This window comes from Elephas maximus, chromosome 1 (assembly GCF_024166365.1).
Source record: "Elephas maximus indicus isolate mEleMax1 chromosome 1, mEleMax1 primary haplotype, whole genome shotgun sequence".
Lineage (NCBI taxonomy): Eukaryota > Metazoa > Chordata > Mammalia > Proboscidea > Elephantidae > Elephas > Elephas maximus.
This window is the reverse complement of record NC_064819.1, coordinates 62,623,101-62,639,287: the sequence shown is the minus strand read 5'-3', so window position 1 is coordinate 62,639,287 and position 16,187 is coordinate 62,623,101. Positions and strand designations below refer to the sequence as shown.

The 16,187-nt window shown below is 44.2% G+C and overlaps 1 protein-coding gene across 1 annotated transcript; it reads right to left on the bottom strand.

The window, feature by feature from the left end:
• Positions 1 to 1,137: 1,137 nt before the first annotated feature.
• RBM24 (RNA binding motif protein 24) lies at positions 1,138 to 12,264 on the bottom strand. The gene is made up of 4 exons (XM_049884505.1): positions 11,523 to 12,264; positions 10,358 to 10,481; positions 8,701 to 8,755; positions 1,138 to 1,673 (listed from the first exon to the last, which is right to left on the bottom strand). Exons 1-4 carry the CDS (start codon positions 11,688 to 11,690, stop codon positions 1,307 to 1,309), a joined length of 714 nt encoding a protein of 237 aa, XP_049740462.1. The 5' UTR covers positions 11,691 to 12,264; the 3' UTR covers positions 1,138 to 1,306.
• Positions 12,265 to 16,187: the final 3,923 nt, after the last annotated feature.

Below are 16,187 nucleotides of genomic sequence, written 5' to 3'. Positions count from 1 at the left end.
GTCAACATCTTTCGCTGAATAGGTTAATATTTAATACCCTACATCTAGACCTACTAAATAATTTATGCCATGAGATGAATACATAATTTTACAGTGTCACATCTAAAGGTCCTTTCTTTAGAGTGCAGCATAGTAAAACTTCAAAATAAATATCTTAAATAGCATTACTAGTAAGGCACAATATAAACCACATCATTATTAACCTTTGAAGAATTGTAATCTCGGTAACCTTGTTGTCTCATGGACTGTATTCACTAATAAATAGTTTTAAATATGACTCTGAAATAGATACTAAAACGTGTAAAATTATTTAAAAAGGGGGGAAAAAAATAAACATCCTTAAGACAGTTCTTAAGGGTGTAGAGTCTGCGAACTTTGCCTGCCTTTATTCAGAAGCCACGAGTCGACACAATAAATAGAAAGAGAAGGCTGTTGTAGTAAAAGCCTGATCCTATTTCAGAATCAGAATTGCTGACACCAGCAGATACAAGTTTCCCAAAATTGAAACAGGATGGGGAGAGGGATTAGAATGTGACAAGCTCATCAAACAAGCACAAGTGATGTGTTCTTTCCAGAACTGTGTGTGTTATTGATTGTCTGTACAGCTGTTGCACCCATTATTTCCACATCACTTGCTCCACAGTTCCACTCATCCTGAGGACAGATGAGAAAATAGCTTTGGTGCCTGTCCACCATTTCACCCACCGCCACGCTCCCAGATTGATTGTTCGATGCCCATTTTTGAGACAGTAAGAACATTACCTTCTTACTCGGAAAAAGTTCTATAGGCCGTAGTGACTGCTAAAAATGACAATCAGTGCTTTCAAACACTTGGTTTAAAAAAAGTCTTGCTTTTAAAGGTAATTCAAGCTACATATTGCTCACTCTGTATTCCCTGGTTCAACTAGATTCAAATAGCATTTTCTAACTTGTAAAAGGCAGTTTGCTTCCCTGATACTATAAAAAGAGCAAAAATAAAAACCCCATTAGAAAAGTGAAATTCCATTGCTACTCCTGCATCATTTCGTTGACTCAGGGTCTGTGGGACTGATTTCCAAACCTGCACGGGCTCCCCTCATTCTCACCTCGTTCTCATCCAGGGACACAACTGGAGTATTTAAAAAAAAAAAAAAAAAAAAAAAAAAAAAACCTCTGCTCTGCAATAGCATAGCTTTTTTTTTTTTTTTTTTTCCTTTTTCTTTGTAAAGCTGTTAAGTCAATTAACACTCTCATTACCTACTAAGAATTGGGAAATTGGGGGAGGGGGGAGAAGAGAGAACAATTCAACTTTGATCAGATGGCTGGACTATTGCATTCGGTCTGTTTGCAGCTGCTGAGGCTGATACTGGCCAAATGCGGCAGCGGCGGCAGCAGCTGCAGCGGCGGCAGCAGCTGTCCCAGGTGCCGCGGCGGTGATTGGCTGTTGGACTGCGTAGCCATAGCCCCCAGCGGTGACATAGCCTGCAGCAGCTGGAGAGGCTGCGTAGGGGTACTGGTCATAGGCGGCGGCAGCGGCGGCAGCAGCAGCTGCTGCCGCTGAGTACTGTGCGTAAGCGGCTCCAGTGTAATCAATGTAAGGTGTGGTGGAGGCAGCAGCTGCTGTTGGTTGGACATGCGGAATTACAACTCCAGGCTGCACAAAAGCCTGCGGATAGACATAGTGGGCAGGTATCCTGTTGAAAAACGGAAAACAAAGTCAGGCAGCTATTACCTCCTCTCTGTAGCATTCATTGTCCAGAAATAAGACAAACTCAAATTTAGTGGTTATTATGAGCATAGGGTTGCCACAATATCTACTTTCTAGTGGTTCATTGAAATTACTCTGGCGGTAGCCAAAGTCGCATAGTGCCCAGAAAGAATTCAAACAACAATAAAAATATCACAACACCCCCCTGTGGGAATTTTTATGATTATTTAGAGCCATTAAATATCATTTATCCAAAGTTTGGAAAATAAATTAAGGTTCATGAAGGCTATGAAGGTAAGACGTACTTAACAAACGCTTAATTGGCTAAGACTTTAGAAAATTTTGTAATCCGTTCATAAAAGAACGATGTTTAGCAAATAGAAACATTCTTCGCAGTGACTGCGGGACTCAAAGGTAATCCATGATCATTCATTCAATCCCATGGGGCGTAGGCCAGTTTGTCCAAACGAAAAGAAATTTCAACAAAATATCTGGCTTCAATGATAAGTGTTTATTATCATGGCAACCCTACTTGAAATTGCTAGGCAGACTCAGCACACATTAATCTCTCTGCAACCTCAGTCACCCTTATTAAAAATAATAATAATACAAAAACAACAACAAAAAAAGAAGCAGGCGACAAAATAAAAAAGGAGTTTAAAAGTTCACAAGTGTGGTAAACACAGCAGAATCACACTCCTCAAACGAACTGTAGTGCAGCTCACTCTCGTCACAGAGGCTGTTGTGGGAAGCTACAGAAATGCTATTCACATTCACGGCAGTGATTCCCAAAGAGAGGTGCAGCACACTTTCTTTCTTTCTTTCTGTTTTCCCCATAAAATTCATAAGGACCCAGCGGTCAATCAAACCTGTTTGACTAGCAGGCAACTGAGGGTCAGCCAGCTTGTTTATCTCTATGCAAGACAGACAGAAGGGGTTTGGGGAAACAATGAGGTTGAGGGAAAGGGAGGGGGGGGACAGGGAAATACTAAATATCTCAAAATTATTAGCAACTTAGATGGTTTATATAGTTTTAAGAGTTAGGAAACATTTTTTTATTTGCACATCCATTAACTGTCTTATCCTCCAAATCAACAGAAATAGGTTTATTAGCGTATTTGTTTTAATTCTGTCCTGTTAGTAAGAATTCTGTACAAATCAATTCTATTCTTCTATTATCCTGCAGAACGTTCAAGAAAGTGAAACAAAATCAAGTATCTTTTAAAATGATGCAATCACAGATCACAGACAAAACAGACTCCAATGACCTTACTTGAAAGTTAATTTGGTTAAAAACATAAATCACAAGAGGTCTTAAAAAAACAAAAACAAAAAAACCCATGCATCTCAATGCTCACTCTTGTGATTCATTATTGCCCACTTAAAACACTACCATGACTATCTGGTTTATTTTCATCTTTCTTTAATATAATCTCCACGAGAAACCCCTGGATTTCTAAAAGTACAACACCAACATGCCATGTGGTTGTTGACAAAGCCCAAAAACCTACAGAATGTACAAGCACAACCTTTAAATGTGAACGAACTCAAACCAGAAAGCCTTGCATTCTGATTTTTAAAACACAGATTTTGCTTTGTCTTTTTGGCGTTTCACTAAAAGCACTCATTAATGAACATCCATGGAAAAGATGTATTTATCACAGAGGGTAGCCAGCTTTGACCCCAGTGATAAAAATAACCTGAGTTTTAGTAGACTTGTAGATCTTTCCCAGTGCCAGGAGAAACGACGTCATCAAAGTGTTTCAGAGGACACTCAGGGATGTTCTTAACTGCTTGTCAGAAACCAGACGCATGGTCGTACACACACTCAAAACTTTTCTGCAGGTCAGGTGACTGGCTCGCTTGTAGCAACAGGTGTGGCTTTAGGAAACACTGTGCCGGGAGGTCGCCTCGATCACAGTGTGGGGACGCTGCTAAGCGAGGCCGCTGTCATGCCAGTTTGCATGTGGTGATGGACAGCAGGGGCTGCAGCCGGGCTATTTTTGATCCTGTCATGCGACAAGGGTTTCCAGCGGGTAAAATGTCTTTATAAGGCCAAAGTAAAACATCTATCAGCTACAAAGGCCAGCCAGCAAGAAGCTCACTGATACCAAAACATTAACCCCTTACACTCCCAGAGTTCCAAAAGACAACACAGTGATTGCAAGGTTCACAGGTTTGAATGAAAGTGTTAACCACAACAAGCTTATCCTACAAAGAGGAAGGATAAAATTATGTGTGCGCGTGGGTGTGAAGTAAGCATTAAGCAATAAGTGGGGTTGTTTAGAGGCTCTTGTTTCTGCCTTTATTTTCCATGGAGAAGTCACTTTGCTTTGATAATGCAGACCAATGAGAGCGTGCGGTTCCCTGGAAGATAAGAATTCTACATGAAGTCTGGCAAAAGTAGGAAGATGTCCGGAAGTCAAATGAAAACCTAGAGTCCTTTAAGGTTCAGGGAAAAGGAGAATGCTGGAGGCCATGGAAAGCCTAAAATATCTCACTCAGTTCAGGAAGGAAGGCAGAATTGGACAGAGGGTAAGGGGGCACCTTGGAAGCAATCCCTATATTAGGAGTTCCTTTAATAGTCCACCATCACCCCCGGTTGCTGTTGAGTCGATTCCGACTCATGGCGACCCCAAGTGTCTCAGAGTAGGACTGTGCTCTGTGGGGTTTTCAAAGGCTGGTTTTTCAAAATCAGATTGCAATGCCTTTCTTTTGAGACACCTCTGGGTGGACTTGAACCTCCAACATTTCAGTTAGCAGTCAAGTGAGTTAACCGTTTGCACCATCGTAATAGTCTAAGGGACATGCCTAGCAATTACAAAAGGACAAGTGCAAAGCAGATACTTCCAGCAATTTTCAAACAGAATTCCTACGCTTTCCTTTTCTTCCCATCTCTTTATGTCCCTCTGACTTCTCTCTGATTTTTGAAGCGATATAATAAACTGGTTCTTCTTCTAAACAATTGCACAGTTTTGACAGAGTCTGCCCCTCATTCGCTTGCTCAAAGTACTCCCTGGCCCTTAATATCGTAACAAACGAAATGTGGATTTCTTAAACCTTGGCATCCTAGACCCTTTAGGATTCTGGCTCCAAACTTTCTTTCCAGTATTCCCTTCTACCTTTCTTTGAACCCAGGACAACTGGGCTCCTTAATGTTCCTAAACATGCCAGACTTTCTTAGATCCTCATTTTTGTCCATCTCATCTTTCCACCGGAGATGCCAGTCCCCACTCCACCTCCACCCATCCTCGCTCTTGTTGTTGTTATTGGTGTTAGTTGCATCGAGTCGATTCTGACTCATGGTGACCCCATGTGTGCAGAGTAGAACTGCTCCATAGGGCTTTCAAGATCGTGACCTTTCAGACGCAGATCACCAGGCCTGTCTTCCAAGGTGCCTCTGGGTGGGTTTGAAGCGCTAACCTTTCAGTTAGTAGTCCAGCACTCAAACATCTGCACCACCCAGGGACCCCTGCCCTCACTTTCCCACTCATTACGCATAGGGCCTTTAGCAATTTGCTTTTTCCTTTCAATCTCACATTTCTCATCTATGAAATGGACCTAGTATTTTCAACCCTGATTTGTTGTATATTAAATAACCTATGTGAAGAATCTACTATGATGAATAAAGTAGGTACTCAATAAACGAGCTCCCTATCTTCCGTCATCCTTTAAAACCTAGGTCAACTTCTACCTCCTTCTTGAAGACTTCCTGGATTACACCAACTGGATGTCTCTCTTCCTTATCTGAAGCTACACAGAGAGCACTCTGGGGTGCTTGTCGGTTTTCTTACTAGATTACGAGAGAATGGAGTTGTGTCTTTTTTGGGTACAGCCTGACATGGAGGAAAGAATACAGCCTTTGAGGTCAGACAGACCATGACTCTGAACCAAAATCGGCCTCCATCACTTCCAAGCCCTGTGACCCCAGGGAAGCTAATTAATCTCTTCGTGTGTGTGTCTCTGTGTGTGTGTGTGTGTGTGTGTGTGTGTCTCAGGTTGGTTTGTTTGTTTTTTCACCCAGAGGAAGGATATTAATAGTGCCTTCATCAAAGAATTATTGTGAGGATAATATTATGTAATTTATAGAAATCCCTTATCAGTGCCAAGCATGGAGCAAATGTACAGTTAATGCTGGTAAGCACCTCTCCTACCTCCTTAGTGGGTGGTCCAGCACCTAGCACAGAGTTAACACACCTGGCACAAAACTGAACACTTAAAAGATGTACTGAGCGAATGTTTACGTGTATTTTCAACCTGATCTAAACTACCTAGAAATTTCTGTGCACAGATCCACAGTCTCTCTTCTCTAAGGTTTCAACAAGAAAATCTTCTTCCAAACATAAAATATTTATGATACTTTTCAGCAAATCCATAAGTTTCTATCTATCTTCCCACTGTGTTACGTTCCTTCAGGCCAAGGTTTTGTCTTAAATGGTACAGAGTAATCTGGGAGCTGTTTAGGGACCACATAAAAAATAGTTCAGTTACTAGAACTTCAAACACCTTGAGTAACACAAAAAATTCTCAAGCTTCTTTACAGGACTAAAATAAGAACATGTGGCGTTCGAACATAATTTAGGATGACCAGGTGTGATTTGTTAGGTACAGACTCTGGGGACTAGAGCAATGCTGAGAGCCCCTTAACAAAGAAAAAGAAGGCTTGCTTGTTTCATCTGGAATGCTATCTATTCCTAATACAGATCTCAAGTTCAAACAATTTACGCAAACAGTAATAATCGCCATCCCTTATAAAGACAGTGAATATTAGGAGAGATGAAAAACACAAGGCTGCCATCAAAACACACTTGACTTAAAATTTCCAAATGACACAGCTTACTCTGGGTGATCTTATTTTCCTTCTGTTACTTTCTTTTTCAAGGATCTACAAAGACCAACACAACTAGTCTTAATTTCTATATCTAGCTCTTAAGACCCTCCATCAACAGTCTGGTTTCTGCACGCACTAGGTCTTTTCTTCTCGGTGTCTTTATTCACATTCACCTCATCATCCTACCCCTTCCAGACGTGTCTATTCCTCTTTCCACCTCTCCAAGATATACTCATTGGCCCAAGTCTAGATCAAGTCTACCTCCCCTACAAGCTCTGTCCAACTCCTCCAGCACATCTATTTTCTTGCTACTCTGAATTCATCTTGTACTTGACACGATACCAAGTAATTCCTGACTGGTTTGTGTTTGATTTGTTTCCCAAACTAAAGTGCCATTTCTTCATTTTGCCTCACCCACTAGCACAGTAAAAAATAGACACAAGCTAATACCTGTTGATTGATTTACTTTTCTAACTGTTCCAAGATTATTAGCATAAGGCCACGACAAAGCTCACCATCCCTTCTCAAGTCATATGTTCTCCTCCCTAATTCTACCTTAAACACACAGTCTAGACCACTGGGGGATGGCATCCTAGAGAAGTAGTTGGAGTCATCAGCACACTATTTGTTGTCCATGTCCAGGTTGGTTTGGATGGGGCTTTGACAAATAGCTATGGGTATACGAAGACCCTTTCTGATCATGTTGGACAGAAGACTCTCTTCAACAGTTAAAAAAAAAAAGTTAAGAGTTGGCTGTAAGAGTAAGGCACTCATATGTTAAAGGTAGGGTTATAAGAGGGTATTCATGGGAAACATAACTTGACTTTTCCAAGTCAGATTATTATTATTTTTGGTCTATCTATCTATGAAGACAGGTTTCAACCTTTGAGGTTACACATGTTGACGTTGAGGTGTTAAACTGGAGAAGAAACTATTGCGGACCACATAATATATATTGAACAGCTAGAACCTTTAAAAAAGACGTTTAAATTCCTGGCATTCAAGTTACAGGAATGCTGATCGGCTAGAACACAGCCAAAATAGACTTGAGTGTTCAGAATAAATTTAGGAAGTAGGTGATATTCCACCCATCTTATGTCTGAATGGGAGGGAAGTGGGGAGCTCAGATAAGGAAAGCTGTTAATCACAGCACCCAGAGAGAACACAAATATGAGCAGGCTGTTCACCTGGGTTAGGTCTGAAAAGTGAAAGTTAGTGCTACTCTACTTAAAAAACTGGATAGTGTTAATGAAATCGGATGAGGACAGCTGGACCTTTAAATTAGAAGGCCTAAAAGTAGATACACATTGCAAAAGAACCCATTCCCAGAAAACTCCCCCAGTAAAACAGAAACTCAGGACATGCAAGCAATGAATCTGTATTCTTACAGAAAGAAATCACACCATTTAGCACTCACTACAAAAATACGGGTAAGTGGAAGTCACAGGCTACAGCTTAAAAGCAAGAAACAAACAAAAAAAAGGCCCTTTGCTTCCCATGGCAAAGTAAAAAGTCAACACTCCTCAACACCACCACCAAAACCAAAAACACAAAGAGCCCCTTCCCCGAGGAAAAGAAAACACTTTCACTACAGCTCTTTTCAATTAAGTAAAAAAAAGCACACAGTTTAGCTATCAACACCACTTCATTACTGTAATAAATAAAATAAAGCACACGGAGGTCTATTGACTATTGTGAAAAATAAAAAACAACACCAACATCCATGCATCGTTAATCACCATCTGAGCTTGTGTGTCTGAGTCTACTGGTTACAGAGTTTAATTCCAAACAGAACTATTCCACCTCTTATCATCGTATCCTTCTGATCAGTTAGCTTAACTGTATACGAGCCCTGTCAGGTTAGAAAGAGATAAATACAATTGAGTCAAGTTGAACAGCAGTAACGGTGAGGGGGCACAATCACCTTGGACATGAGTCATACCTGGTATTTTTGTTTTGTTTTATCATAAGCTCAAAATTTGTCTGGTTTGGAGGCTGCATACTTGGTCACATAACTTGACTCATCTAAAAATATTTATAGTATCAGCATTAAAAATAGACAAGCATATACAAATATGTTTAACCAGGAAAATTCAGTGACATGATGTCTTGTGTGTCTATAACAAAGAGGCAGGTTTAACAAATGTATTGAAACGGAGGAGGGCCTGTTCAATGGACTTACCCAAAAGGTCTTTGTATAAGGGCTGGATGAAGCTGTTGAACACCAAACGCAAAACCTAACAACAAAACACACCACATTCTCTATTTGTGCACATTACTAGAACATATAAAATGCAATCACAACTTTCACTAGAAAAAAATAACTATTCTTTTAATACTTTAGAGGAAATATTACATCTATAATTTTTGAATCAGTTTTATAAGTGTTACTGTTGATCCCAAATAAAGATTTTAATAGGCTCAAGTGGAAAGTTTGAAAAAATACATATCTGCAAAGTTTATTGGACAGACATAGAACAGGGCTTTAGAAAATGAGACCAGGGACACTTCTTGTGAAATAAAAACAAGAACAATAGGACTTGACAATGAAGTTACATGTCACAAATATTCGTAAAATCCTGAATCACCGTCTATAAAAAGCTTTTGTAAATTGGAACGCTGGTTTTGGAATGCTGTAGACAACGCTCTGGAAGAACTGGGTTTTGCAGCTTTAGAGTACTCAAAATTCACAAAAATAAATTCTCCTTTCCTTCTCTTCTGGATAATATATACACATGGTATAATAGACAAATACATTGTTGTCTTTAGTGGCAATCAAGCCAATTCTGACTCATGGCAACCCCATGGGTGCAGAGTAGAACTGCTCCATAGGACTTTCTAGGCTGTGACCTTTTGAAGCAGATCTCTAGGCCTGTCTTCCCAGGCACCTCTGGGTGGGTTTGAACCACTGACCTTTTGGCTAGTAGCCAAGCATTTAACCACTGCACCACCCAGGGATTCCTTATATATTATTTAATGCTCTTCAGTATTTGTACATGCCCTCGCTTTCTGGACAACCCAGTTTCCTTTCAAATCAGCTTGGATGGAAGTGTCAACCTCTTTCCAAAACTTCAGATGGAAAGTGTTAGGACTATATAATTTAATCAAGCAAAGCCACTTACCCAAGAGAAAGATTACACTCTCTCAATAGTCAACTCTCAATTATTTGTATTAATGCAAAGGGCGGTGTTGCAAATAATCCCAAAGGACATATTTTCACACAGACAAGACGATGCTTCCCTTTCGGTGACCAACTGCCACATAACTTTGTAGTAAATGATTTCTCATCTCTAAGATGCTTCATCTATAACAGGAGGGCCCTTGACTAGGGGAAATCTCTCCATTTTCTTCCATGGCTAATATCCTGTGATTCTAAGTCACAGCTTTACAAACCTGACACTAACCCCATCCCCATACTTCTCCTGGGTCTGTGTACAAGTCAGATTACCTGCTGTGAGCACAGGGCAACTGGTGGTAAAAGGAGAGACAAGACTATGCAGGGAACTATAACTAGCTGGAGTTGACAAGTTTGGCCCACATAATCCGTATGTGAATTATCTACATGTCGCTAAGAGTTGGAAAACTGAGAGTGGACTACAACTCCAAGATCTATTTTTGTACATTAGATACCTGCCTATACAGGTACATTTCAGCTCCTGAAAGGAGTGTCTGCAGCTCTCATTTATTTTAAAGGCCTTGGTAGAATGACTAACTATGGCTCAAGTTTACTAAACACATCTACAGATTCTAAGGGACCCAATGTTTTGGGCATCAGAGATTCTTACTATTCACAAGTGGGGGGCTCTGATGGAGGGTGGGGGGTGACAGGCATTCCTCACCTGGTTGCATGATCCTAGGTTTTGCTCCCAAGTATGCCAGATTCACATTGGCCTTCCTGCCATCAATGATGGGGTTGGGATCCTTGCAGGCCCTTTCCGCAGCAGCCCGGTCAGCCATGGTGACCTTAGCAACATATACACACACACAGACACACACACAAAGTGCTAAATTAACCCCTGAAGGAAAAGCCAAGAATCACACTAGAGAAGTCGTACGTGGTAAAACTGAGGGGTTCTCAAACTTTTTCTTTTATTTCTTTTTTTTTGCTAGGCCTTACTCATTGTTCGCCCCTCCTCGCCAAAATAATAATAAGGACACCCCCACTCCTAAGTCTTAAGAGTGCTAGTAGGGCCTAGTTGACATTCGTGAGCCAGAATTCCGTTTCAGAACGCCTCTAGAGCCTTCCTACTCCCAGTGTCCCTAGATCTGCCTGAGAGCCACTGTTTGCTTTCAAGTAAGCCCAGCCTCACATCCGCCCGGTGAGCCCAGCCACCCGCAAACATATCCCCAACGACAATAGCTATTGTCCTACTCTGGGGCTCGCTGCTTCTCGGCAGATGAATTGCCGAGCTTAAATCTCCAGAAAGCTTGATATGCTCTGTTTCATTTCGGCAAAGAGCCATAGGGTCACCTTTTAAAGAACCTACCTTTGCAATTTTAAAAGAAGAGGGGCGGTGGCATGAGAGGAGGACCTCCTGGGGTGTTCTCTCTCTGCCCCAGCCGGGACGCCAGAAGACACACACATTTTGACAAAGCAACCGCGCGCTTAACCACCTGCCTCCAACCCGGGAATACAATTCTGCAGGGCTGCGGCCCCTCCCTCCCAACCCTCCGCACCTCTAAATCCAATGGTCAATACAATGCTCTCCTTCCACCCCTGCTGCGCCCCTCCCCCTACAGCGCATCCCCCTGGATCCTCTTGGAACCCTAAGAGGCAGGGGCGCCGGCCCTCCCTTCCACAGCTCCGCCGCGCGCAAAGTTTCAGTTTAGCCCGGAGCTGCGGAGAAGAGCGCTCACGCCCGCAGGTTCCTCCCACGGCCACGCTGGGCCCCTCACTCCAAACTCCGACCCTGGGGGCCAAGAGTCACTCCTTTCCTCCCCGCTCCCGCGCCATCTCCCCGCCGGGCTCTTTGTCACCCCCCTCCCCCAATCCGCGCAACTTACAAATCCATAGCCCCGGGACTTGCCCGTCTGCCGGTCGGTGATGACCACCGCCTCCTCGATCTCGCCGAAGACCTCGAAGTACTTGCGCAGGCTGGCGTCGGTGGTGTGGTAGGGCAGCCCCCCGACGAAGATCTTGGTGTACGTGGTGTCTTTCTGGGTCGTGTGCATCTTCGCGCCCGCCCCGCGGCTCGGGCTCCGGCTGCGGCTGCGGCTGGGGCAGCGGCTGCGCCTCCTCCTCCGGCTCCGCGTCTCCCGCACCCTTTCGCGGTCGGCGGGGGCCAAGGGCGCGCCCGGGGGCGAAGGCGGCGGCGCGGTGGGGGCGAGCGGCCGGGGGCGGCCGAGGGCGCGGAGCGCGCGGCTTCCGAAGTCGCCAGCAGCTCCGGAGACTTGACTTCGCTCTCTCCTGCCGCCCCCCCTGCCGGTCACGGTACAAATTCTCCGGATCGTTTGGGTTAGGATTCGGTTCTAGAGAATGTGCCAGCGGTTTCCACTCATCTGCCGGGGAGGCCCAAAATGGAAAGAGGGTGGTCCTCAAGCGAAGAAGTGGGTGCGTTGAGAGGTAGATTTTTCCGTCTTAGAAATTAGGTGGCTTGGGCGGGGCGTGGGTAGGGTCCGCTGGGAGAGCGTCCGCGCGCGGAGGTGGGCGGGCGCGCGGTGGGGCCGGGGCTGGGGGACTCCGCGCTGCTTCGGCTTTAGCTCTCTCTCCCGCCGCGGAAGCTGGAAGACCAGTGTGCCGGGGACTGCTCTCCACCTCTCTGCTCCCTTCCCCCGCTGGCCGGGGGTCGGCGCCTGGCTGGGGAGGGGGCGGGCCGCACGCCTGCGATTGGCCGCGGCCGCACCTGGGGCGCCAGGCGCCACCGCCCCCCAGCTGTTGGCAACAGCTGCTTCTCCCCCGGCGCCGCGCGGCGCTGGCGCCCGGGCTTGGGCTCTGGAGCCGGCGCTAGGGTAGGGTTGGGGACGGCTAAGGCGGCCTTGCACTCGGCGTCGCTCGCTCCAATTCGTCAAAGACCTAGAGACCCGGCGCGGCCCCAGCCGGATCCAGGGCGCGGGGATTGAGTTGGACGAGGGAGCTTCGTCGCTCTCCAAAGCCCGTGACGAGGGCTGTTTTCGCTCGGCCTCGGTGGCAGGGCCCGCAAGGCAACCTGGACTCAGCCTCGGTGTCAGGGCAGGCGACCTGGACTGGCGAGCTGGGGGCCCCGAGGCATTGGGCGGTTCCCTGAAAGGCACTTCCAGTCCAGGCTCTAGGGGCCAAGGAGCTCAGGCAACGACACCGGAGCTGGATACTCTGGGGCCAGGAGAGCGAGAAGGAGGGCCCCAACCTTCCTTGACCCTAAAGAGCCGGTGCTGGGAGGACCAGCGTGGTAGAGCCAGAAGGAAATGAAGGTCTAGCGCTTGGGTGTGCTTGGGAGAACCATAAGCTTTAATTGCTCACGACCCAGCCAAACGAAGTAACCGTAGACACCGATGTCTGTCAGGCACCGCCTTCTATTTCAGAGAACCATAAATTAGTACTTTAGCCCCCACAGTCACCAGATTTGTGTTTCTTCCCAACTTAGTTATTCGGGAAGATTGGTACAGATTTCTCATAAGTTCTTTTTTTGTTTTTCTCTGTCTCTCCGAAGCAAAGAATTAATCTACTTCCTTCTTTTTGAATTGCAGAAATCATGTTTTATCTGGATGCAATTGTAAAGGGTGTAATTTTTGAAATCAACCTGTTACATAACCACAGCTTTCTACCAGCAGCCCTTTAAAGCATCTGTAGACGGTACACTAAGTTAGTACAGCGTGTATATATATATTTAATGTCAGCTTTTCTGCTTTTAGCAACTTTTGAAAAATCAAGAGTACATTCAATTAGGCTATGAAATCATTCAGTCATATTTGAGGTTTGGATGGGAATATTTAACGTGAGCAGTTTTACTTACCACCGTCGATGCACAGTTTGCCTTGGAGTCATTTCCACCTGGAGTGCCCTCTGAAGTCCATACATTAATTGCCTCTGGTCTGCACCCTTTAAAGCACTCAAGTATGTTAACCTCCTGGAGAGGCCCACACTTCTGTTTCTCTTTCCCCGGCACTTTCTCAGTCAACCCAACAGGATGAGAGAGGCTGTATTTGCAAAAGCTATTGTGAGTGCAAATATTCTTGTGCAAAACGTGAAATTCCCTTTTTTTTTTTCACTTGCTGAATTCTGCAGGAGGTTGACCCTTTGAGGTCATCCGTTTCTCTAAATTTGAACCCTCAATGGGAGATATACAGAAAGAAGAAATCCATCCAAAGTCTTTTTTTTTTTTTTTTGTAATGCAATTGAAGAAAAATAAACTATTTTACAGGCATATGAGAGCCAGATAGTGAAAGGGTAAAACAACAGCCTTTCCTTATTGCTGAAGTAAAGCGCAGGTTGGAAAGGGACTCTATGTGCTGGTATGATGAAGGATAATGTTTTAAAAACTGGCAAAACAAAGCAGGCGGTGAAAGAGAAGAGGCGTGTCTTTTAATATTCAACATCCATCTTGCAGCTTCACTTAAGAATTACTGTACTTAGATGAAGCTCAGGCGAAATTTTTTTGTGTGAGGAGAAGCAGCCTTAAAGAGCAGGGCGACTCTGGCCGTTTTACCTCTCTGCCTGCCTGGATGGGGCGCATACTCTGGAGTGGACTGTGATAATATCAGGGAAGGAGGGTGTCTGGGAGTGTAGCCAGCAGCTTGGATGTTCACTAGGTAAAGGAGTGAGATCGACAAGGAAAGTCTGATCCCAGGTTGGGATACCTGAGTGGTAGAACTCGGCTTCTGGAAATAAGATGCTTCCCTAACATTGTCCCAGAGAAAATAATGCAGCCGCTTTCACTCCAAGCCCTTGCAACCCTGGACTGGTATGCTTTTATTCTTTCACGTGAACAGTAAATATTTGATAGCGGCCTTTAAAACATTTGTTTTGTACAAAATGATATCCGGATATTCCCTAATTTTGAATTAAGAGGTATGTACTTAAAGCATTGCTGAGAACGCTGGTTGTTACGTGATTCACAGAGAACTAAGTTTAAGGGGGATGGAGGTTCCCCATTTTCCACACCTATTTAAATAGAAGGGCTGTTGGTGGTTCAGTGGTAGACTTCTTGCCTTCCATGCGAGAGACCTGGGTTTAATTCCCAGCCCGTGTATCTCATGTGCAGCCACTACCCACCTGTCAGGAGAGGCTTGTGTGTTGCTATGATGCGGAACAGGAAGCACTGGAGCTTCCAGACTACGACAGACTGGGAAGAAAGGCGTGGGATCTACTTCTGAAAATCAGCCAGTGAAAATCCCCTAAAAACAACATGGCAGCCCTGAGGCTCAGTGTTTAAAGACTTAAAATAAAACACCCCCCCCCCCCCGCAAATTGCAATGGTCAGATCCTCAATTGATCATGGGAATGATGGAGGACCGAGAAGCATTTTGTTCTCTTCTGGATGGGGTTGCCCTGAGTTGGGGTGACGTGAAGTGGTAATTCATGCACAGTTCAGCTCCACAAACCTTTACGGTGCATCTAGCACCCTAGGCATTGTCGACACTCATTGTGGCTTTTCTTATAGCGGCACAAAATTGGGCATAGTACAATGGCCGGATCCATTCCTGATGGATTTGTGAACCTGAGCCATTGAACCATGTAGCCTTGGGGCCAAAAAAAACCTTTTGGGATTCAATGTTTCAAGGTTATGAAGTACCAAATATTTCTGTACAATTAAAAACAATTACCCGTTACTAATTCAGGTTTGAAAAAACAATACTTGGGTAATCCTCTTGCTGTCTCAGCTACTTTTGGCAGCAAGGAAGACTTGTATATTTACAGACCTTATGCAATGTGATGTGTGCTTCCTTGGAAAGAAAGCCATAAAATACTTTAAAAGTTATTAATAGATTCCAAGCTTGTCAGATCCAAATTAGTCCATATGGATGACCCTGGACCCTTAATTCTGCTCCATGGCAGGATCAATATTATTTTATTACTTACAGTAAGGTATTGCCTACTTTGTTAAAAATCTTTATCTGACCACTAAAGGCCAGAACCACACTCTCACAAGTTTCACATTCATTTATCTCTTCTCTCCCCTCTTAAATTAACCGTGGGATCAACTCTAGGCCCCCAGGCTTCAAAAAGGATTTTGAAGAAAGAGAGAAATATTTCATGAAGGTATAGAAGCTCTGCTTTGGTTCTTTGAGGCTTCTACTCCAGATATGGTATTGCTTTGAGCAGTAAGCCCACCCAAGAGCAGGGGTGATCTTTTAGGCATCACTGGATCCCCAGCTGATCACTGAAACCCGGCACAGAGCTCTACACATAGTTGGCACAAAAAAATATTTACTGAAAAGATTTATTATCTTAAAGATATCTACCTGCAAGCTTGATGGAAAAAATACACTCTAGATTAGAACTGACTACTTGCAGAATATTTAGGAAGGGTGCCCTTTTAAAACAAAACAAAAATATAGCTTCAGTGGAGTCCTGTTTTGATTGTCTGGAAAGGTTCACCTTCTTTTGAGAGTCGGTGTGAGCATTCTGCTGTAAAACCAACAGGTCTTCTGGCCTTTGGAAAAGTCTCATGATCTGCTATATTTCTGTGTCTCTGGTGGTTTGATAATTCCCTCTTAGTAACAGATAACGAATGCCTGTAATAGGTTATGATG